At 40.6% G+C, this 23225-nt stretch overlaps 1 protein-coding gene across 1 annotated transcript in view; it reads left to right on the top strand.

Annotated features, from left to right (window-relative positions):
- Positions 1-23225, top strand: part of parp1 (poly (ADP-ribose) polymerase 1) — a 210423-nt gene that overhangs the window by 10770 nt on the left and 176428 nt on the right. Inside the window, exon 2 of the mRNA XM_039748295.1 lies at positions 19866-20031. Coding sequence (XP_039604229.1) covers positions 19866-20031 — 166 coding nt within the window. The remainder of the gene's footprint in view (positions 1-19865; positions 20032-23225) is intronic.

Here is a 23225-nt window from a genome sequence, read left to right as displayed (position 1 = left end):
AAAGGACGCTGGCGGAGAAGTGAGAACAGTTTTAATGTGGGCCGGATCTACGAGTTTTTTCGTAGACTCTGGCAATTCTAGTGTTAAAAGACTGTGCCAAAACGGAATTAGCTGGGTAAGGCAATTGGTTGGCTTTATAGGCAGTGGGAGGGAAGAGGTGGAAGTGAAGTCACTAGGAGGGTGTGGTCTGGAGGCAGAAAGGGAACCTGGTTGGAGTTCAAGTGGTCTTTCCTTTTTGTGATCTGTAGGGGAGGGAGAAAAGACATTAGTGCAGTTATAAATGTATATAAATAAAATTAGTAGCAGCCCTAGCACTGAACCCTGTTGGACACCACTGTTGGCATCAGCCAATTCTGATAGGGTCCTGTGTGTCAGACAGTTTTGCACCATCTACACAAAACACCCTCAACTCCCATTTTTTAGCTTGATTCTCAACCTTTCATGTTACAACTGTTCAAATGCTTTCTGAAAGTCAAGACAAATAATATTAAATGATCCACTTTGATCATGTCCTTTTTTTGCATCCTTATAAATTTCCAGCATTTTAGTAAAAATTGACCTCTCTCTTCTGAGCCTCGCAGACTGTTTAGTAAAACTCATGTTCTTACTATGTGTTGCTCAATGTTTTCCTTAATTCCTTCCATTAATTTACCTGTGATGCATGTTAACCTTACTGGCCTATAATTGATTGGACCTACCCGAGCACCCTTTTCATATAATGGGATAATATTTGTCATTTTTCAGTCTTTGAGAAATTCCCTGGTGCGCAGTGACTTTCTTAAAATATGTATCAAGGGTTTATTATGTGGATTTATTATGTATGTACTCGCTAACCTCCTTGAGAACTCAAGAATAGATGCATTCAAGGACACTTTTTTTATAAACCTTTTATATAACCTTTTACAAAACTGAACAAATTCAGTTTATTCTTTATACAGTCGGTCCTCGTTTATCGCGGTTAATCAGTTCCATACTCCACCGCGATAAATGAATTTCCGTATAGTAGAATTCTTTATTCATAAATCGAATATTTTTGCAGTTAGAGCATAAAAAAACCTGTTTACGACCTTATAAATACATGTTTTAACATTATTAGCGCCCTCTAGACATGAAATAACACCCTTTGGTCACCATTACACTCGTATTACCCAATATATTAGACAAAATAAGAGAAAATAAGACATATTAGACTTTACAAATATCATATTGCCAGTAATCCCTCCTCGATCCCGGGGGTTGTGTTCCAGATCCCCCCGGGAAAGGTGAAAATCCGCAAAGTAAAAACCACACGTTTATATTGTTATTTTTATATTGTCACGCCTGGGTCACAGATTTGCACAGAAACACAGGAGGTTGTAGAGACAGTGACTTTAAAACACTGCAAACAAACATTTTGTTTCTTTTTCAAAAGTTTAAACTGTGCTCCATGACAAGATAGAGAACAGTTCCGTCTCACAATTAAAAGAATGCAAACATATCTTCCTCTTCAAAGGAGTGCACATCAGGAGCAGAGAATGTCAGAGAGAGAGAGAGTGAGACAGAGAGAGAAAAGCAAACAATCAAAAATCAATAGGCGCTTTTCAGGCTTTAAAGTATGCGAAGCACCGCCTGACAAAGCAGCTGCAAGGAAGGGAGCAATGTGAAGGTAATCTTTCAGCATTTTTTAGAGGAGGGTCCGTATCCTTTAGGCCAGTGTGCGAGCTGCCCCTGTGTTCACCCCCCCTCCATTTGGAGCGTAGAATGTCAGAGAGAGAGACAGAGAAAGAAAAGCAAACAATCAAAAAACGATACGTGCTGTTTGGGCTTTTAAGTATGTGAAGCACCATGCAGGAAGCATATCGTATATCATTGAGGAGATTTATGTAATACGTAATACATGCCCTGAATGGGTGTTTTTTCAGCCATCCGCCAATAGCGTCCCTTGTATGAAATCAACTGGGCAAACCATATATATTTAGATATGTTTATATATAAAATCTGCGATGGAGTGAAGCCACGAAAGTCGATAAGTGATATAACGAGGGATCACTGTAATGCTTTTCACTGAGTGTAGGGGCAGAGCACTGTGACAAGGTCTCAGGGAATCACAATATGTGCCATCAACATGCGTATCATTTAAAACACATTAGAAAAAAAAACCAAAAAAACACATGGGTTAAAAAAAAAAAAAAAAAGTAGAAACTGGTTAACATACGTGGAAACCAACAAGATCTGTCAATTAATTGTTGATCTGTGGTCAGTTGACAGAAGGGAAGAGGTAAACTAAAGCCCAGTCCACAGGATCCCTGGAAAAAATAAACATCTGTTAGTTTAAGCTTAACCTCCTACTGATATGTCATTAACACTTGGAATCATTCTATAAGTAGGTCAACATCTTTAGATCTTGATGAGTATGCTGTTTTGTAAGTAATGATAAACTCAGATAATTTAAGAAGGCCTTGGCTTAGTATGTTAAAAGGAGGATTTTGAAACCAGCCCTAAACCTAACTGAGGACTAGGGTAAGGACTTGCGAACTAGAGTTATGTGTTCTGTGACAGATGGCCAGGGCCCCTTCCTGGCCGGGATGCCGTCATAAAGGAAGGACCTCAGGGCAATAGATGGCAGTCCCTCCAGTTTGCAGAAGTGCCTCGGATCCCCACATGGGTCCACTAGAGTTGGTATTTGGCACAGCCCTGTTGGGTTAAGTGGGGGCTGTTTTGGAGCGCTGCAGAGCCCTACTTTGTTGGGGTTCCACCACACCTGAGAGTGCTTCCAGACCTTGCTAACGAGCCTCCTACAGTCCTCCCAGGTGCAGCATAAAAGGACCTGCCTTCCTTCATACTATGAGCCAGAGTTGGGAGTAAGAGGGACAAAGCTTGCCGGAGAAGGAATGGATGCAAAAGAAAGAGACAGAGAGAGAGAGAGAAAAAAAAAAACAAGACAAAGTACTGTTTATGTGACTGTATTTGCTGTACTGTGCTTTTTTAAGGCGGAGCTACCTTAATTGGCAGGGTAGCAATCAGGGTCTGCTGCTTTCCCGCTCTGAAGTGAGTTTATATTGTGTAGTATTTCTGAGAGTGCCAGAGGTTTATGTTTCCTCTGCACTGAGGGTATCTAGTTGTGGTATCAGTAACACATCCAAAAACACATTTATCTTGTCTTCTTTAAACTGAGTAGAATATAAGGACTTATAGTAAGTAGTCTCTAAATGTGTGCATTATATTTTTATGGTGAATTATTCTTTTTCTCCATCTGTGTTGGTAATTGCTGGGATTGCATTGCAAACTCATACTTGTGGATTTGTTGAGCTAAGATCTTATTACCCTTCTCTCCGTGTTAATAGTAATGATGTCTTGATTTGAAAATGAGTTGTTCTGTAACTTGAAATATTTAAGTGGATCTTTTATTTGGGCTGCCCCACAAAATCAAAATGAGATGGTGCTTGTTTACCTGAAGCAGGGTCACAGAAACCCAAACATGTCCATCCCTCATCAGAATCACTTCAAGTTTCACTGTCCGTTTCAGTTTCACTGCCTGAAGACAGATTCATTTTGCCATCACATTACAACAACAACATTTATTTATATAGCACATTTTCATACAAACAGTAGCTCAAAGTGCTTTACATATTAAAGAATAGAAAAATGAAAGACATAATTATAAAACAAAATAAATCAACATTAACATCGAATAAGAGTAAGGTTCAATGGCCAGGGGACAGAAAAACAAAAACTCCAGACGGCTGGAGAAAAATAAAATCTGTAGGGATTCCAGACCATGATACCGCCCAGTCCCTCTGGGCATTCTACCTAACATAAATGAAACAGTCCTCTTTGGATTTAGGATTCTCACGGAAGGGCTTGATGATGATGATGGTCACGTAGACTTCTTCCTTTTAATCCGTCCATCATTGTTGGAGCATCATGAAGCTTTGAGTAGGTGGAGGTGGCGCAGGCCACCACCACAAAGAAACCGGAAAAAGAAACAGAAAAGAGAGTAGGGGTCAGTACCGATTTTAGAGCCACCATGAATAGTTGTTATGATGAATTGAACATACAGAGTATCAGGATTAAGTTAAATTACGATTAAAATTAAGTTATAAAAAGGCCATGTTAAAGTAATGTGTTTTCAGCAGTGTTTTAAAGTGCTCTACTGTATCAGCCTGGCGAATTCCTATTGGCAGGCTATTCCAGATTTTAGGTGCATAACAGCAGAAGGCCGCCTCACCACTTCTTTTAAGTTTTGTTCTTGGAATTCTAAGGAGACACTCATTTGAGGATCTGAGGTTACGATTTGGAATATAAGGTGTCAGACATTCCGATATATAAGATGGGGCGAGATTATTTAAGGCTTTATAAACCATAAGCAGAATTTTAAAGTCAATTCTGAATGACACAGGTAACCAGTGTAGTGACACTAAGCTGGTGTGATGTGTTCTGATTTTCTTTTCCTAGTTAGGATTCTAGCAGCTGCATTCTGCACTAGTTGCAAACGATTTATATCTTTTTTGGGTAGTCCTGAGAGGAGTGCGTTACAGTAATCTAGTCGACTGAAAACAAACGCGTGAACTAATTTCTCAGCATCTTTCAGTGATAGAAGAGGTCTAACTTTACTGTTTCTTAAGTGAAAAAATGCTGTCCTAATGATCTGATTAATATGTGATTTAAAATTCAGATTACAGTCAACAATCACCCCTAAGCTTTTTACCTCCGTCTTGACTTTTAATCCTAATGTATCCAGTTTATTTCTAATAGCCTCATTGTATCCATTATTGCTGATCACTAAAATTTCAGTTTTCTTTATTTAACTTGAGAAAATTACTATTCATCCATTCTGAGATACTAGTCAGACATTGTGTTAGTGAATCAATAGAATCAGGGTCATCAGGTGCTATTGATAAGTACAGCTGTGTGTCATCAGCATAGCTGTGGTAGCTCACGTTGTGCCCTGAGATAATCTGACCTAACGGAAGCATGTAGATTGAGAATAACAGCGGACCCAGGATAGAGCCTTGTGGAACACCATATTGGATATCATGTGTCTTCGAGTTGTAATTCCCACAACTAACAAAATATTTTCTCCCTGTCAGGTAGGATTCAAACCAATTTAAGACACTGCCAGAGAGGCCCACCCATTGACTAAGGCGATTTCTAAGAATGTTGTGATCAATGGTGTCAAATGCAGCACTCAGATCTAAGAGGATGAGAACAGATAAATGGCCTCTGTCTGCATTTACCCGCAAGTCATTTACTACTTTAACGAGTGCAGTTTCTGTGCTGTGATTTGTTCTAAAACCTGACTGAAATTTATCAAGAATAGCATGTTTATTTAGGTGGTCATTTAACTGCATAATGACTGCCTTCTCCAGAACTTTACTTAAGAAGGCAGGTTAGAGATGGGTCTAAAATTTTCAAGAGCGAGGGGTCAAGATTATGTTTCTTAAGTAGGGGTTTAACTACAGCAGTCTTAAGACAGTCTGGGAAGACCCCAGTATCTAGTGACGAATTTACTATGTCTAGAACATTATCAATTAGCACGCCTGATACTTCTTTGAAAAACCTTGTTGGTATCGGGTCAAGGACGAGGTGGAGGGTTTTAATTGAGATATTATTTTTGTAAATCAGGTAAATCTATCCTAGTGAAAGAGTTTAATTTGTTTATAACAGGATGTTGGGGTTTAGGGGATCCTTAGTGTTGGGGAGATATACTATGTTATTTCTAATATCATTAATTTTTGATTGAAAATACAGCGACAGCCTCACAGGTTTCACTGGAAGCACTTAGGAGGCATTCCTTTGAGCTACCTGGGTTTAGTAGGCGATCAATTGTTGAAAATAAGACTCTAGGATTACTAGCATTGTTATTTATAATCTTGAAGTAGAAATAGCAGCGTCTCTCAAGACGGACAGTGTTATTGTATTCTGTTATTTTGACTTTTAATATTTCGTGGTGGATAGTAAGTTTAGTCTTCCTCCATTGACGCTCAGCTCTACGCATGTTCTCTTTAAATCAGACACTCTTTGGGTCTTCCATGGTATACCAATGCTAGAAGATTTTTTCACTGTCTTTTCAGGTGCAACTATGTCAACAGCAGCTCTCACTTTAGAATTAAATCTTTCCACCTTACTATTTACATTGTCCTCGCTATTATAGCTGGCACTATAAACGGACTGATTGCTTAAAATGTTTGTAAGTTTTAAAGCTGCTGCGAATCAAAGAAGCGTTTTTAACAATATGCTTCTCATGAGTGTTTTTATCATTATTTCTATATTAAAAAGTAGAAGAAAATGGTCTGATAGACCAATATCAATGATCTGTTTTATATCAACTTTCAGTCCTTTAGTAATCACTAAGTCTAATGTATGACCTGCTTTATGTGTAGGCTGATTTATGAGTTGTCTCAAATCAAAAGAATCCAGGAGGTTCATAAATTCTTTTACTTTTAGATCACACTGATTATCTATATGAAAATTAAAGTCGCCAACTATTAGGAGTGTGTCATAGTTAGTAATTAAAATTGACATTAAGTCAGAGAATTCCTCAAAAAACGACGCGTTATATTTAGGAGGTCTATACACGGATAGTACTAGAACTTGAGAATCTCCATGAATAACAACGGCGAGATACTCAAAGGACTTGAACTTACCAAAACTGACATCTTTACATTTTAATCGGCTCGAGTAAATGTTAGCCAATCCGCCCCTTTTCCCTGGCGGTTTGCATGAGTAAAACTGTAATCCGGAGGCAGATTCGATTAAAACTGCGCGCATCTGAATTCAACCACGTTTCATTTAGTGCAATAAGATCTATTTTTTTATCACTAATAAGATCGTTGATAAAAAACGTTTTGTTAGTTAAAGCTCTAACATTTAATAGTGCCATATTTAATGTTTCGGAGGTGCAGAGATGAGTACTATGTGCGTTATTGTTATTTGGAATAGGAACTAAATTATTATTATTATTATTATTATTATTACTGCTTGTATATCTGGAAAGAACGTGCAACACCAGGTGCTGCTGAAAAATGTTTACTACGAGATGCCATTATGAGGCTAGGAGAAGACGTGTCTACACTGTTGTGTGGGTAACGTGCAGGGTTGATACTCACTTAAGAGATGCCTATACCATTGTCTGAGTAACTCTCTGCACTAATGTTGTTAGATAGATAGATAGATGCTTTATTAATCCCAAGGGGAAATTCACATAATTCAGCAGCAGTATACTGATACAAAGAAACATTAAATTAAATAGTAATAAAAATGAAAAAATGAAAAAAATAAATAAAATTAATGTTAATTTACTCCCCCGGGTGGAATTGAGGAGTCGCATAGTGTGGGGGAGGAACGATCTCCTCAGTCTGTCAGTGGAGCAAGACAGTGACAAAAGTCTGTCACTGAAGCTACTCCTCTGCCTGGAGATGACACTGTTAAGTGGATGCAGTGGATTATTCATGATTGACAGGAGTTTGCTTAATGCCCTTCGCTCTGCCACAGATGTTAAACTGTCCAACTTTACTCCTACAATACAGCCTGCCTTCTTAACAAGTTTGTCCATGCGTGAGGCGTGTTTCATCTTTATGCTGCCACCCCAGCACACCACCGCGTAGAAGAGGGCACTCGCCACAACCGTCTGGTAGAACATCTGCAGCATCTTACTGCAGATGTTGAAGGATGCTAACCTTCTCAGAAAGTATAGTCTGCTCTGACCTTTCTTACATAGAGCATCAGTATTGGCAGTCCAGTCCAATTTGTCATCCAGCTGCACTCCCAGATATTTATAGGTTTGCACCCTCTGCACACAGTCGCATGTGATGATCACAGGGTCCATGAGGGGCCTAGGCCTCCTAAAATCCACCACCAGCTCCTTGAGTCGCACCATTTAACAAAGTCTTTGATTAACTTTCTGTACTCCTCCTCCTGTCCACACCTGATGCAGCCCACAATAGCAGTGTCATCAGCGAAACTTTTGCACGTGGCAGGAGTCTGAGTCATATTGGAAGTCTGATGTATATAGACTGAACAGGACCGGAGAAAGTACAGTCCCCTGCGGCGCCCCTGTATTGCTGAACACAATGTCAGACCTGCAGTTCCCAAGACGCACATATTGAGGTCTGTCTGTAAGAGAGTCCACAATCCATGCCACCAGGTGTGAGTCTACTCCCATCTCAGTCAGCTTGTCTCTAAGGAGCAGAGGTTGGATGGTGTTGAAGGCGCTAGAGAAGTCCAAAAACATAATTCCTACAGCACCCCTGCCTCTGTCCAGGTGGGAGAGGTATCGGTGTAGCATATAGATGATGGCATCCTCCGCTCCCACCACCTCCTGGTATGCGAACTGCAGAGGGTCAAGGGCGTGGCGGACCTGTGGCCTCAGGTGGTGAAGCAGCAGCTGCTCCATGGTCTTCATCAGATGTGACGTCAGAGCAACAGGCCGGAAGTCATTCAGCTCACTAAGACATGATACCTTTGTTCCAGGCTCAGGTTGAAGATGCGCTGTAGAGGACTCCCCAGTTCCAACGCACATGCCTTCAGCAGTCGTGGCGATACACCATCTGGACCCGCTGCTTTGCTGGCATAAAGTCTTTTCAGCTCTCTGCTCACATGGGCTGCTGTAATTGTGGGTGGGGATGTCTCACCTATGCTGGTATCAGCAGAAGGACGGTTGGAGGATGCAGTACTCCGAGGTGAGAGTGGGTTAGGGTGATCAAACCTATTAAAGAAGTTGTTCATTTGGTTTGCTCTCTCCACGTCTGTCTCGATGGCGGCACCCCGCTTTGAGCTGCAGCCAGTGATAATCTTCATCCCATCCCACACTTCCTTCATGCTGTTGTTCTGCAACTTCTGCTCCAGGTTTCTCCTGTACTGCTCTTTCGCCGCCCTGAGCTGGACTCGGAGTTTCTTCTGCATGCGCTTGAGCTCATGCTGATCACCACCTTTAAAAGCCCTTTTCTTCTGGTTCAAAAGGCCCTTGATGTCACTTGTAACCCATGGCTTGTTGTTAGCATGGCAGCGTACTGTTCTTACTGGAACTACAATGTCCATACAGAAGTTAATGTAATCAGTTGTGCATTCAACAGCCTCTTCAATGTTCTCACTATGTGACCCAAGCAATATATCCCAGTCTGTAGTTCCAAAGCAGGCTCTCGGAGCCTGCTCTGCTTTAGGGGACCACTTCCTGAATGAGTGTGTAGTTGTAGGTAGCGCCCTTACTCTTGGTTTGTATTGAGGCTGAAGCAGAACCAGGTTATGATCTGCTTTCCCAAGTGCTGTATGCATCTTTAAAGTTTGCATACAGTAGGTCGATAGTCCTGTTTCCCCGAGTGTTACAATCCACATACTGGGAGAAGGCAGGTAATGTTTTGTCCAGCTTTACATGGTTAAAGTCTCCAGCGATTAGCACAAGTGCCTCAGGGTGCTGCGTTTGTAACTTAGCAACTGCGGAATGGATGATGTCACTCGCCATCTCCGCGTTTGCTTCAGGGGGGATGTAAACAATAACAACAATCACGTGTCCAAACTCTCTGGGCAAGTAATAGGGGCGCAGACTTAAGGCCAACAGTTCGATGTCCCTGTAGCAATTGGAGATTTTAACGTTTACATGTCCTGAATTGCACCACTTTGTATTGACATAGAGAGCGAGTCCTACTCCTTTCTTCTTTCTGCAGGTACTTGTGTCTCTGTCCGCTCTAACTGTGCTAAACCTGGGTAGCTCCACGGTAGCATCTGGGATGGTAGTTGTTAGCCACGTTTCACTTAAACACAGCAAGCTGCATTCTCTGTAGGTTCTGACATTTTCCACCAGCACAGCCAGTTCGTCGATCTTATTTGGTAGTGAGTTCACATTTCCCAGGATCACAGAAGGCACCGACGGTTTAGAACGCCATTTTCTCTCAAGTTGTCTCAATTTAATCTTTTATCTTTGCGCCGGCTCTGCTGCCCCGATATTGTCGTCTTACCTCGTCAGGTACATAAGGAACCAAACCGGCATAAGCATTTCTTCTCAGTGCTTTAAGCTGATTACTTGAATAGGCGATTCTCGGAGTGTAAAAACCCATGTCAAGTAGTAAAATAGTAAAAAGTGTCCAGGGAGCAATTCCACATAAAAGAAAGTGGTAGAAGTGATCAGTGAAATAGAGAAAAATAGAGATAAAAAGGTAAATACACTTAGGCGAGATGCATCTATACAGTTGCTTGAGTGACACTTGGTGATAATGCTTTTAGCACTGTTTTCATAGTCCGAGTGATGCTCAGGTCTAATGCAAAGGAAGCTAGATGGGTTATTCAACCAACCATTTAAAGATTCAGGTTATATTGTCTCAAAACAGACATGATGCTGATACCTCAAATATATAACTGTAGGCTTGTCTGGTTTTGTGTGAGTTTGATTAGTATGACTAGCTATTTTGTGGAGGGCTTCAAAAAACTAAAAATGCTTTGCTTTGTGGTGTGGAAGTATTCAATCAAGCATTACATCCCTACAAGTGGTGAATTTTTTATAAGGAATGAGTTAGTTTAGGCAACTAACTAGCTTCATAATGTTAGCAATCCAGTCTAGAAACTTGTATGGCAGTGGGTTTGAAAACATGGTCTATGAATCATTTATAATCCACAAGCATTAGTCAAGTGGATAACCCAGCCACAGGGGATTCACAAACCAGTGTGTTTCTTCGTGCCTGTTCCAAGCCCGGATAAATGGGGAGGGAAACGTCAGTAGGGGAATCTGGTGTAAAATTTTGCCAAATCAATATGCGTACATCAATACAAATTTCCATACCGGATCAGTCGAGCCCCGGGTTAACAACGATCTACCGTTAGTCAACAGGGTGCTGGCGGAAATTGGGCGACTGTTGGCTGAGGTAGAAGGAGGGGGAGGGGTTTGGGATGTGTCCGGAGGCGGGAGGAGAGGAGGAAGGTAAAGAGAGTGGAACTGAGGGCAAGATCTTTGAATGTTGGCGGTATGACTGGTGAGAGGAGAGAGATAGCTGATATGATGGAGTTAAGGAAGGTTGATAAATTGTGTGTGCTAGAGACTAAATGGAAGGGGAGTAAGGCCAGGTGGATTGGAGGTGGATTCAAATTGTTCTTTCATGGTGTGGATAGGAGGAGAAATGGAGTAGGGGTTATTCTGAAGGAACAGTATATCAAGAGTGTTCTGGAGGTGAAAAGAGTGTCAGACAAAGTAATAATTATGAAGCTGGAAATTGGAGGTGTGATGATCAATGTTGTTAGTGCATATGCCCCGCAAGTTGGGTGTGCAGTGGATGAGAGAGAAGATTTTTGGAGTGAGTTGGATGAAGTGATGAACAGTGTACCCAAGGGACAGAAAGTGATGGTTGGAGCGGATTTCAATGGACATGTTGGTGAAGGGAACAGAGGAGACGAGGAGGTGATGGGTAGGTGTGGTGTCAAGGAGAGGAATGAAGAAGGTCAGAGGATAATGGATTTTGCCAAAAGGATGGACAAGGCTGTGGTGAATACATATTTTAAGAAGAGGGAGAAACATAGGGTGACTTAAGAGTGGTGGAAGATGCACACTGGTAGATTACATCCTATGCAGAAGAGTCAATCTGAAGGAGATTGAAGACTGCAAAGTAGTGGCAGGGGAAAGTGCAGTTAAGCAGCATACGATGGTGGTCTGTAGGATGACGTTGGAGATCAAGAACAGGAAGAGAGTGAGGGCAGAGCCAAGGATCAAATGGTGGAAATTTGAAAAAGGAAGACTGCAAGGTTGAGTTTGGGGTGAAGGTGAGACAGGCACTGGGTGGAAGTGAAGAATTAACAGACAGTTGGGAAACTACAGCAGATGTAGTAAGGGTGACAGCAAGAAGGGTGCTTGGCGTGACATCTGGACAGAGGAAGGAGGAAAAGAAAACCTGGTGGTGGAATGGGGAAGTACAGGAGAGTAAACAAAGAAAGAGAATGACAAAGGAGAAGTGGGATAGTCGGAGAGATGCAGAAAGTAGACAAGAGTACACGGAGATAAGGCGCAAGGTGAAGGGAGAGGTGGCGAAAGCTTTAAAAAAAAAGCATATGATGAGTTGTATGAAAGGTTGGACACTAAGGAGGGAGAAAAGGACCTGTACCGATTGGCTAGACAGAGGGACCAAGCTGGGAAAGATGTGCAGCAGGTTAGGGTAATAAAGGATGAAGATGGAAACATACTCACAAGCGAGTGTGTGTTGAGCGGATGGAAAGAGTACTTTGAGAGGCTTATGAATGAAGAGAACGAGAGAGAGAGGAGTTTGGATGAATTTGAGATAGTGAATAAGGAAGTGCAATGGATAAGCAAGAAGGAAGTAAGGACAGCTATGAAGAGAATGAAGAATGGAAAAGCTGTTGGTCCAGGTGACATACCTGTGGAAGCATGGAGGTGTTTAGGAGAGATGGCAGTGGAGTTTTTAACCAGATTGTTTAATGGAATCTTGGAAAACGAGAGGATGCCTGAGGAGTGGAGAAGTGTACTGTTGCCTATATTCAAGAGTAAAGGGGATGTACAGGACTGTAGTAACTACAGGGGATAAAATTGATGAGCCATAGCATGAAGTTATTGGAACGAGTAGTGGAAGCTAGGTTAAAAAGTGAGGTGATGATTAGTGAGCAGCAGTATAGTTTCATGCCAAGAAAGAACACCACAGATACAATGTTCTCTGAGTGTTGATGGAGAAGTATAGAGAAGGCCAGAAGGAGTAGTATTGCATCTTTGTGGATCTGGAGAAAGCATATGACAGGGTGCATCGAGAGGAGTTGTGGTATTGTATAAGGAAGTCAGGAGTGGCAGAGAAGTATGTAAGAGTTGTACAGGATATGTACGAGGGAAGTGTGACTGTGGTGAGGTCTGCGGTAGGAGTGACGGATCCATTCAAGGTGGAGGTGGGGTTCAATCAGGGATTGGCTCTGAGCCCTTTCTTATTTGCACTGGACAGGTTGACAGACAAGATTAGACAGGAGTCCTTGTGGATTTGGATGTTTGCTGATGACATTGTGATCTGTAGCGATAGTAGTGAGCAGGTTGAGGAGACCCTGGAGAGGTGGAGATATGCTCTAGAGAGGAGAGGAATGAAGGTCAGTAGGAACAAGACAGAATACATGTGTGTAAATGAGAGGGAGGTCAGTGGAATGGTAAGGATGCAAGGAATAGAGTTGGCGAAGGTGGATGAGTTTAAATACTTGGGATTAACAGTACAGAGTAATGGGGATTATGGAAGAGAGGTGAAACAGAGAGTGCAGGCAGGGTGGAATGGGTGGAGAAGAGTGTCAGGAATGATTTGTGACCGACGGATATCAGCAAGAGTGAAAGGGAAGGTCTACAGGAACAGTAGTGAGACCAGCTATGTTATATGTGTTGGAGATGGTGGCACTGACCAGAAAGCAGGTGACCGAGCTGGAGGTGGCAGAGTTAAAGATGCTAAGATTTGTATTGGGTGTGACGAGGGTGGACAGGTTTAGAAATGAGTGCATTGGAGGGTCAGCTCAGGTTGGACAGTTGGTAAACAGTCAGATTGCGTTGGTTTGGTCATTTACAGAAGAGAGATACTGAGTATATTGGGAGAAGGATGCTAAGGATAGAGCTGCCAGGCACGAGAAAAAGAGGAAGGTCTAAGAGAAGGTGAGAGAGGACATGCAGGTGATGGGTGTAACAGAACAAGATGCAAAGGACAGAAAAATATGGAAGAAGATGATCTGCTGTGGCAACCCGTAACTGGAGCAGCCGAAAGAAGAAGCATTAGTTAAGTGGATCACAAGATGGTATTCAGTTTTAAATAGCTCTGAAATAAATGATCAAAACAAACTATCAAATACTATTCATGAAGCACAACATTTTACTTTTTCAAGGTAACAGTAGTGTTTAGTCTTAAAAAATTGTAAACACTTAAATCATGTCTCCTCTTATATGGAAGGTGTTTTCTGCAAAAAAGAAAACGAAAATTATATTGATAAAATGAAAATGCAATCTCTCTTTTGCATCTTCATTTTGAAAGTCTATGTGCAAGAATGCTGTAAGAATTAAAAATAAAATCAAATAACACCATTTGCAATTTCATTTTCAGCCTGAACAGCAATGAATGTGCAAAAATGAAAACACAAATAGGCGCTGGCAGCACCTGCTGGTCATTGTATTTTCATTTTCCACTTTACATTTTCATTTTCATTTTCAAGTTCTCAACATGCAAATAGGTCAAAAGGCATGGCTTTGCACATCAACTTCTTCCAATTCTTTGTCCTTTAATGTGCTATTTCATCAATCTAAATATAAATCAACATAATAAATGCTAATATGATGTAATTAATGTTAAATTATTTTTAATCATTAATTGCACTACAGCTTTTTTGCTATTGAAATATACACTTACTATATTTTTACCGGTGTGTTTTCAGCTAGAATATTGTACCATTTTAATTGTGTAGTACTTGTTTCTTACCAAAACTTGTACTGTATAATACATAGCAACAAATAATAAACATGGTAGAAACCATTTAAAAACCCGCAAATATTTCAAATGTTCATAAGTTGTTCATCAAGAAGACACAAGATTAACATGCTTAGCAGGTTTATAAGTAAAATACACATTTTGCTGTTAAGCTAACATTTTACTTTTTCCACTTGGAAATGCAAAGTTCTGCAATTAAAACAAGCTTGGTATCCAAACTAAAATGGTGCCCGTTTTAAAGAACAAAATAAAGTTCTAGCGGTCGTATCTAAAATAAAAAGGTCATTAAAGTAGTTTTTGTTGCGATTCTTACGATTTTCTTATTCTCAGTTTATTACTCCACTTTCTTTAATGTCAAGGCTAATATTTCAATTGTTTCTTGCAAAACAAACCTCAACTTCCTACTCTTCATTTACACCGCAGGAAGTGTGCGCCACAAAAAAATAAAAAGACGTGCTCTGGCTTGACCACCGGAATATTTTGCATAAAGAAGTTAGCATATATCTTAGAAAAATGGGCTGGAAAGATCGTTTTTTGTGATTGACCTAATTACCAATCACTGATCGAGTCCTGTTTTTTTTTAGTGTGAACATCAACCGATTCAGATTGCCGTCCAGTTGATTGGAGCATCCCTGGTTGATTATGCAAGTCTGTTTCATTGCTTTATTAGCACAGGCATAATCCTAGCTTGCTTTTATTTAGAAACTGCCTTTGGAGGCTTTAGTTGCCATTATTTAATATGAGGACAAGAGCTATGCCAATGAATGTCAAAGAAGCCATTATTATGCTGAAAAAAATAAAACCATTAGAGACATTGGTAAAACCTTTGGGCTACCAAAACCAACTGTCTGAAATATACAGAAGAGAGAATGTACTGGTGAGCCCAGTAATTGCAAAGTGACTGGTAGGTGAAGGAAGACCTTCACTGCAGACGACAGAAGAATGCTCACTATAGTAAACAATAAGACCTAAACACCTGTCTGACAGATCAGAAATAATCTTCAGGAGACAGTTTTGTATGTGTCAGTCTATTAATAATAATAAATAATAGTCTATCTATGCAAGACTTAATGAACAGAAATATAGAGGACACACTGAAAGATGTAAACCCACAAAAATAGGATGACCAGATTAGTTTGTGAAAAGTCACTGCCTGCAGAATTTTGAAAAAAAGATCTTGTGAACAGATGAGACAAAGTTGAGCCGGTATTAGAGTCATGGCAAGAGTGAAGTATGGAAACGAAAAGGAACTATGCCCAAGATCCAAAGCATACCACTTCATCTGTTAACCATGGTGGTGAGGGTGTTGTGGCTTGGAATGTGTGTCTGCCACAAATACTTACACAGTTCTGTTCATTGGTGATGTAACTGCTGACTGCAGTTGCACAATGAATTCTGAGGTGTTTAGAAACATCTGTTCAATTTTCAGTAATAGCCTCCAAACTCAATGGATCACACTTAATCCTACAACAAGACAATGCCCCTAAATATACTGCTAAGATAATACAGGAATTTTTCAAGTCTGTAAAAGGGAAAATTCTTTAATTGCCAAGCCAGTCACCCTATTTAAATCCAGTCGAGCATGCCCTACACATGCTAAGGAAAACAGTTTAGGGGACAAGCCCCCGAAACAAGCAGGAACTCAAGATTGCTGCTTTAGAGACTAGGTAGAGAAGGACTTTGCGATGTTGATGAATCGCAAACTTGAGGTAGTAATTGTATGCAAAGGATTTGAAACAAAATACTAAATATGACTGCTGTGACATGTGAGTCACTGTCTTGCATTCAAAACACAAGGCTGACTTTCAGTACAATAGCAAAACCAGCTTTATTCAACTTGAAACAGAAACCAGCAGGGTTATTTTATTGCTTTGGGAGCTGCCAATCTCCTATACACAGACACAGCAAACTGGCATAGTAGGGGCCAGGTCAGTGGCCAACTTATACTGTTCCCTGACTTTATAATGTCCTTTTCTTCACCCAATTGCGGCAGGCACATATAGCACGATCTCGATCAGCTCATATCTGTTTCTGCGGTGCTCTGCTGCTGCTCTACGAATCTGTGGTTATCTCACCAACAGACAAGCAGTCCTCCACAGATGTGGCCGGTGCGCTTTGAAGTGCCATCCCGTTGCTTCGGTTCCTAAAAGAATTCAGAAACTTCGCATCTCAACCGCCCCAAATTTAGCTTTGTCTGCACCGGCCAGGCGGGAGAGAGAGTCAGCATTGGTGTGTGTGGCCCCGGGACAGTGGCGCACTTCAAAAGCGAAAACCTGCTAGCTAATAGACCACTGAGTTTGCTGGGCATTAGTATCCTTCTGTTTGTACAGCAACTGAAGTGGGGCATTGTCAGTCATCAGGGTAAAACTCCGTCTCCAAAGGTAGTAATGAAGGGCCTCCACTGCACACTTAATTGCCAAGCACTTCTTTTCAATAGTCGAATAATTACACTCCCTGGGTAGCAGCTTTCTGCTGGGAAATGTGATGGAGTGTGTCCCTGTTCACTCTTCTTGAAAAATCTGTAACCCACTACGCGTTCAGCGGCCAAAGAGTAGCTCAAAAGGGCTCGGCCCTGTTGATGCCTATGGATACTCCCTAGCAGCAAACAGGAGGAAGGGCATTACTGTATATGATGAGGTCGGGTTGTCATGGGCGACTCGTCGAATCATCTGTTTTAGGGTTTTATTAAATTGTTCAGTCAGGCCATTTGTCTGTGGATGATAAACCGTGGAGTGTAAATCCTTAATTGCAAAGCTTTCTCAAAGTTGATTCATGATGCAGGACATAAGGTGAATGCTCTATTCAGTCAAAATCTTGTGAGGAGATACCAATATGTGTGAATATTTCTGAAGGTGCTTTTGCAGCAGAGCGGGCATCAGCTTGCGGCAGCACGGTCACTTCTGGGTATCTTGTGGCATAATCGATTAACACGAGCATATACTGAAAGCCACTTTTACTCTTGGGAAGCAGGCCTACAATATCTAACCTCACCTTCTCAAAGGGGAAGTCTAAAATGGGCATCTGTACAAAAGGTGCCCTGGTGGGTCTGTGAGTGGAGACTATTTGACAGTCTGGTCAGGCCTTACAAAATGGCTTCACATCCTGGTCCATATTTACCCAATAAAAGCATTTAGAATTGTGTTCCTTTGTATTTTCTGCGCTGAGGTGACCTCCCCAAAATGTGTCTGTCAGCAATTTTTAAAACCTTCTCCCTATGCTCACTTGGCACTACCAACTGCTTGATATGCCCATCACCCATGCAGTCAGAAATCGCCCAATACAGAAAACCATCCTTAAGTAAAAAATGTGGTTTGTTAAAATTCGGGTCTTCTCTCTCCAGATAGGAAGAGTCATTTGTGACATGGGCTTGTCTGAATGCAAAATCCAAGTTGCTGTTGGCGCATTGTAGGTGAGCAAACTCCAGCTGGATGGCTGTCTCTGTGAATGCAACGGATGTTCACTTTGTCTATGGTCGTCCTATAAGGAGGCTGCCGGAGCTAGTCACAGCGGACTACACAGAGGTTGCTACAAGAGTCCAACAGTGCAGAAAATTCCCGTCTGGCCAACAACACAGAGACCTTAAAATTGTCCTCCTTTAACATCTTGGAGGAAACTTGTGTGCCACATACCTGTGCCAGACTGATAGCCATTGTTTCTGCAGGTAGGACGTGGCACTCCTGAGCCACTTGTCAGAATTATTTTTGTATTCAGTTTTTTTGTTGGATTCTTGAACAAAAAAAGCGTTCAAATAACATTTTGATGTGATGTTGGTGTGTGAGGAAAAGTAACATCCTCCATAAACATTGCGGTGTTTTATTTGCTCAAGAAGAAATGATTGAGCTGCTTTTTGTGTTTCTGCTTTTATCCCTTCAGCACTAACTTTTACATGTACCATAAATTTACATCGGCTTTTATAGACTCAAATCAAATGTATGGTTTTCATTTTATAATAGTAACAATAATAGCAGCTCACTACTCAAAATGGTTAATGCGAAGGAGGACCTGGGATCGATCTCGCAATCTCTTGATTATTAGAATGTTTTCCTTACCTCTGCTCCAGCCGAGCAGACGTGTGTAATTTGTATCAATTGAGAGTTGGGCTTTAGTTTTTACACATTGCCAGTAACATGTAAATTGAACAATTTATGTTTCTTTGGTTATATTCTTGAATAAAAGCTCACTTGTCTTATTTTACTTTTTGTGAAAGTGTTTATTTGATATTTGGACTTCAGTCTTCACACATTATACACTTCATGTCAAAATATTGTCTATTACTGTAACATATGAAAAATGTTTGTTTTAGTTATGTGTTCAGCACTTATTTCTTCGCATTTCCTGTCATTTTACATTGACCCAGATTGTTGTAGACATGGAACACACATTAAATGTATGTATTCCAAATAACAATACATTATTTACCCTGTACAATTCCAGACATCTCACTCCTAGATAAAGAGACTTCAGCTGGGAGAATCTGGCATCTGACTTGACTGGGGATAGGATCGCAGACTGCTTGTGGTGATTGATACAATTTCAAAACAAAGATGCTGATGAGGAGGTGCGAGGGAATTTAAGCTAGCCTGGCATTATAAATATTTGGGGATTGTAGTGTTAAGAGCCAGCTTGATTCAGTTTCAGATATTACTGTGACGTGTCTTTTGGAGGATTAACTTGCTGTATTCCATAGGCTGCATTGAAAGTAATTCTTCACAATGGTAATCCCATGGCTCTGCTATAGCAGGACACAAGAAGTTAATTTGGAAGGTCAATTAGGTATTCAGATAAGCATATTGGAAATTATGATCTTTAGGACCATTGTTCTTAATTGGGTATAATGTAAATACTTTTAAGAAAAAGAAGCTGTATATAGAAAACAAAATTACAAAATCACTTTGCAGTTACAGAGTAGAAAGAAAGTTAACTTGTTTGATTATTCCTAGATCTACTTACTGACAAGACCACTGTTTGGCTGCTGCAACTTGGGGCAGTGGAGTTCATTGTGCCGGGTGTCCATACATTGGTGTGATGCTTTTAGAAGTTAATTTACCAGGTACACCCAGGACTTTCTGATACAGGTGAACAAAATAACTATGCCATTATAGCTGAGCAAGCATAGACATCATTCACAGATTACAGTTCAGGTAACTTTTACATCCATGTTCAACTGTGTTCTCTATTGTCCCAAATATATGTTTAATAAGTAAGTTGGTGAATTCAAATGGGCATTGTTTACTGTACAATGGATTATGTTGATTATGATTGCTGCCTTTCATTTACTACTTGAACAGGTTCTTTGTAAACTTGCTTTGGATAAAGCAATGGTGATAAAGTGGGTTATTTAACAATTGCAGTGTTTCATATTCATTAAAACTACTTTCTGATTATAAACTAATTTTATCATTAAATTAATCAGTTTCAAAAAATGTAGTAATTTTTTACCTGTTCCTTGTTCCTTTGCAGTCACCTATGTTTGATGGAAAAGTTCCTCACTGGCACCATTTTTCATGTTTCTGGCAAAGAGCTAGAGTGTTATCTCCTGGTGATATTGATGGATACTCTGACTTGAGATGGGAGGACCAGGAAAAGGTGAAAAAAGCCATTGAATCTGGTGAAGCTACTGCCACAGGTAAATAGGTTTTAAATGTATATTATATTTAGTGCTTTTTTTAAGCTTTTATCAAATTAATTTTCATTAGTGTCACTCCACTCATTAGCCATATGACTTTTCAGTTTGGGGGTTGGGAGTTAAGCTTTTGACAAGGGCTCAGTTGGTGTGAGGAGGTAAAGTCCAAGGGATGGAGAAGTTGTGAGATAAACAAAGGTTTGCAGTGCCTAGTTTGACTAGGATAAGAATTTTTTGTCCTGCCTAAGAATAGGACATAAGAAGTAGTTATAAAGCATCCTACTCCCACTCACAGTAAGGAGTATGAAGTCCTGTTTGAGAATGAATGGCTTCAAAATTTTATGGTACTCGTACTGGAAATTGGCGCTGATATGTTGTAGTTTTCTGATACTAATGTTTCACCACAAAAATATCATATACAGTGATCCCTCGCTATATCACGCTTCGACTTTCGCGGCTTTACTCTATCACGATTTTTTTCTCATACACGTTTACGTTACTACACATATGCTTTCTGAGAACGTTTATCTAAGCCCTACGATGGCTTCTAAACCTGCTGCTTTTTCTAAGCCTTCTGACAATGAAACTAAGCGCTGGAGGAAGATGCTTACTATCCAGGAGAAGATGAAACTCTTGGATATGATTAAAGATGGCAATACCCTACAACCTCCTCACGAATATGAAAAGACAGCGCCAGCAACTGGCTATCAAGATGTTCTTCAGCCGCGCACCCAGACACCCACTGCCTACTCCTAGTACTCCTTCAGCGGAAGAAGGCAACAACGCACCTGCTGAAGATACTGCACCACCTCTGAAGACTCTCCTCTCGTGCCTTCATAGGTTGGTGGTTGTGTGTAAGAACTGTGTGTGTGTGCAATTAAATGTACAGTACAATAATCTACTATATAAAAGCGGTCAGGATTGCCCTTCCGTCCCATGAGTGAAAAGCGTAGCGGTATTCCGCTCATCACAGACTTACTACTTGCGGCTTGAGGAACGAATCGACGCGATGTGAGCAGGGTTCTGGTGCTCCCATCGTTCCCTTGCTTTTGTGTGCAATGCGCTGGAAAATAGACAAAATTATGTCTCTGGAAATAATTAATGTTGATGGAGTACAAATGCCTCACCGTGTAGTAAATATCAGGGGAGATGGTGCTTGCTTATTCTCATCTATAGCTTATTTAGTGCATGAAACTCCGTCTTTAGCAGTACAGATTCGGGCTGACATTGTACGACTTTGGACAGGCACTTGAGGGGATAAAAAAAAAGGTTTTCGGGAGATTTTATGAATGGGCACGTTGATGTTCTCATTCCCTATACTTACATGCCTGATGTACACATGGAGCGCACAAAGAGGATAAATGTTGGTCGCCTTAAAAGGCGAGTGAGCCTAGTAATATGATATTTGTAACGTCTAATATGTCTTATTTTCTCTTATTTTGTCTAATATATTGGGTAATACGAGTGTAATGGTGACTAAAGGGTGTTATTTCATGTCTAGAGGGCTCTAATAATGTTAACGTATTTAGAAGGTCATAAACAGGTTTTCTATACTCTTAACTGCGAAAATATTCGATTTATAAATAAAGAATCCTACTTCACGAAAATTCATTTATCATGGTAGAGTTTGGAACGGATTAACCGTGATAAACGAAGGTTCACTGTGTGTGTGCTTCCTTACAAAAGTTGGGCAGGTTTCATTTCGAAATTCTACGCATAATGGTCATAACTAGAAGCTATTTTTCTCCATTTACAGTTGGTTTTCTAGCATGAACTGCCTTTTTAAGGTCATGCCATAGCATCTCAATTGGATTCAGGGTCAGGACTTTGACTAGGCCACTCCAAAGTCTTCATTTTGTTTTTCTTTCAGCCATTCAGAGGTGGATTTGCTGGTGTGTTTTGGGTCATTGTCCTGTTGCAGCACCCAAGATCGCTTCAGCTTGAGTTGACAAACAGATGGCTGGACATTCACCTTAGGAATTTTTGGTAGACAGTAGAATTCATGGTTCCATCTATCACAGCAAGCCTTCCAGGTCCTGAAGCAGCAAAACAACCCCAGACCATCACACTACCACCACCATGTTTTACTGTTGGTATGATGTTCTTTTTCTGAAATGCTGTGTTCCTTTTACGCCAGATGTTCAAAAAGTTCAACTTTTGTCTCATCAGTCCACAAGGTATTTTCCCAAAAGTCTTGGCAATCATTGAGATGTTTCTTAGCAAAATTGAGACGAGCCCTAATGTTCTTTTGCTTAACAGTGGTTTGCGTCTTGGAAATCTGCCATGCAGGCCGTTTTTGCCCAGTCTCTTTCTTATGGTGGAGTCATGAACACTGATCTTAATTGAGGCAAGTGAGGCCTGCAGTTCTTTAAACGTTGTCCTAGGGTCTTTTGTGACCTCTCGGATGAGTCGCTCTGGCGCCTTGGGGTAATTTTGGTGGGCCGGCCACTCCTGAGAAGGTTCACCACTGTTCGATGTTTTTGCCATTTGTGGATAATGGCTCTCACTGTGGTTCGCTGGAGTCCAAAAGCATTAGAAATGGCTTTATAACCTTTACCAGACTGATAGATCTCAATTACTTCTGTTCTCATTTGTTCCTGAATTTCTTTGGATCTTGGCATGATGTCTAGCTTTTGAGGTGCTTTTGGTCTACTTCTCTGTGTCAGGCAGCTCCTATTTAAGGATTTCTGATTGAAACAGGTGTGGCAGTAATCAGGCCTGGGGTGGCTATGAAATTGAACTCAGGTGTGATACACCACAGTTAGGTTATTTTTTAACAAGGGGGCAATTACTTTTTACACAGGGCCATGTAGGTTTGGATTTTTTTCCCTAAATAATAAAAACCATCATTTAAAAACTGCATTTTGTGTTTACTTGTGTTATATTTGACTAATGGTTAAATGTGCTTGATGATCAGAAACATTTTGTGTGACAAACATGCAAAAGAATAAGAAATCAGGAAGGGGACAAATAGTTTTTCACACCACTGTATGTATGTGTATATATATATATATATATATATATATATATACTCTAGCAGAATACCATACTTTGGGGCAAGATGGAGAAGTAGTGTGTTAAAGAAGTTATGAAAAAGAAAAGCAAAACATTTTAAATATAACGTAAGATGATTGTTAATGTAATTGTTTTATCATTGATATGAGTGCCTCCCATGCATATATATATATATACACACA

The sequence above is a fragment of the Polypterus senegalus genome, chromosome 3 (assembly GCF_016835505.1).
Source record: "Polypterus senegalus isolate Bchr_013 chromosome 3, ASM1683550v1, whole genome shotgun sequence".
Classification (NCBI taxonomy): domain Eukaryota; kingdom Metazoa; phylum Chordata; class Cladistia; order Polypteriformes; family Polypteridae; genus Polypterus; species Polypterus senegalus.
The sequence above is the reverse complement of the archived record's forward strand: the minus strand, read 5'-3'. Positions and strand labels throughout refer to the sequence as shown.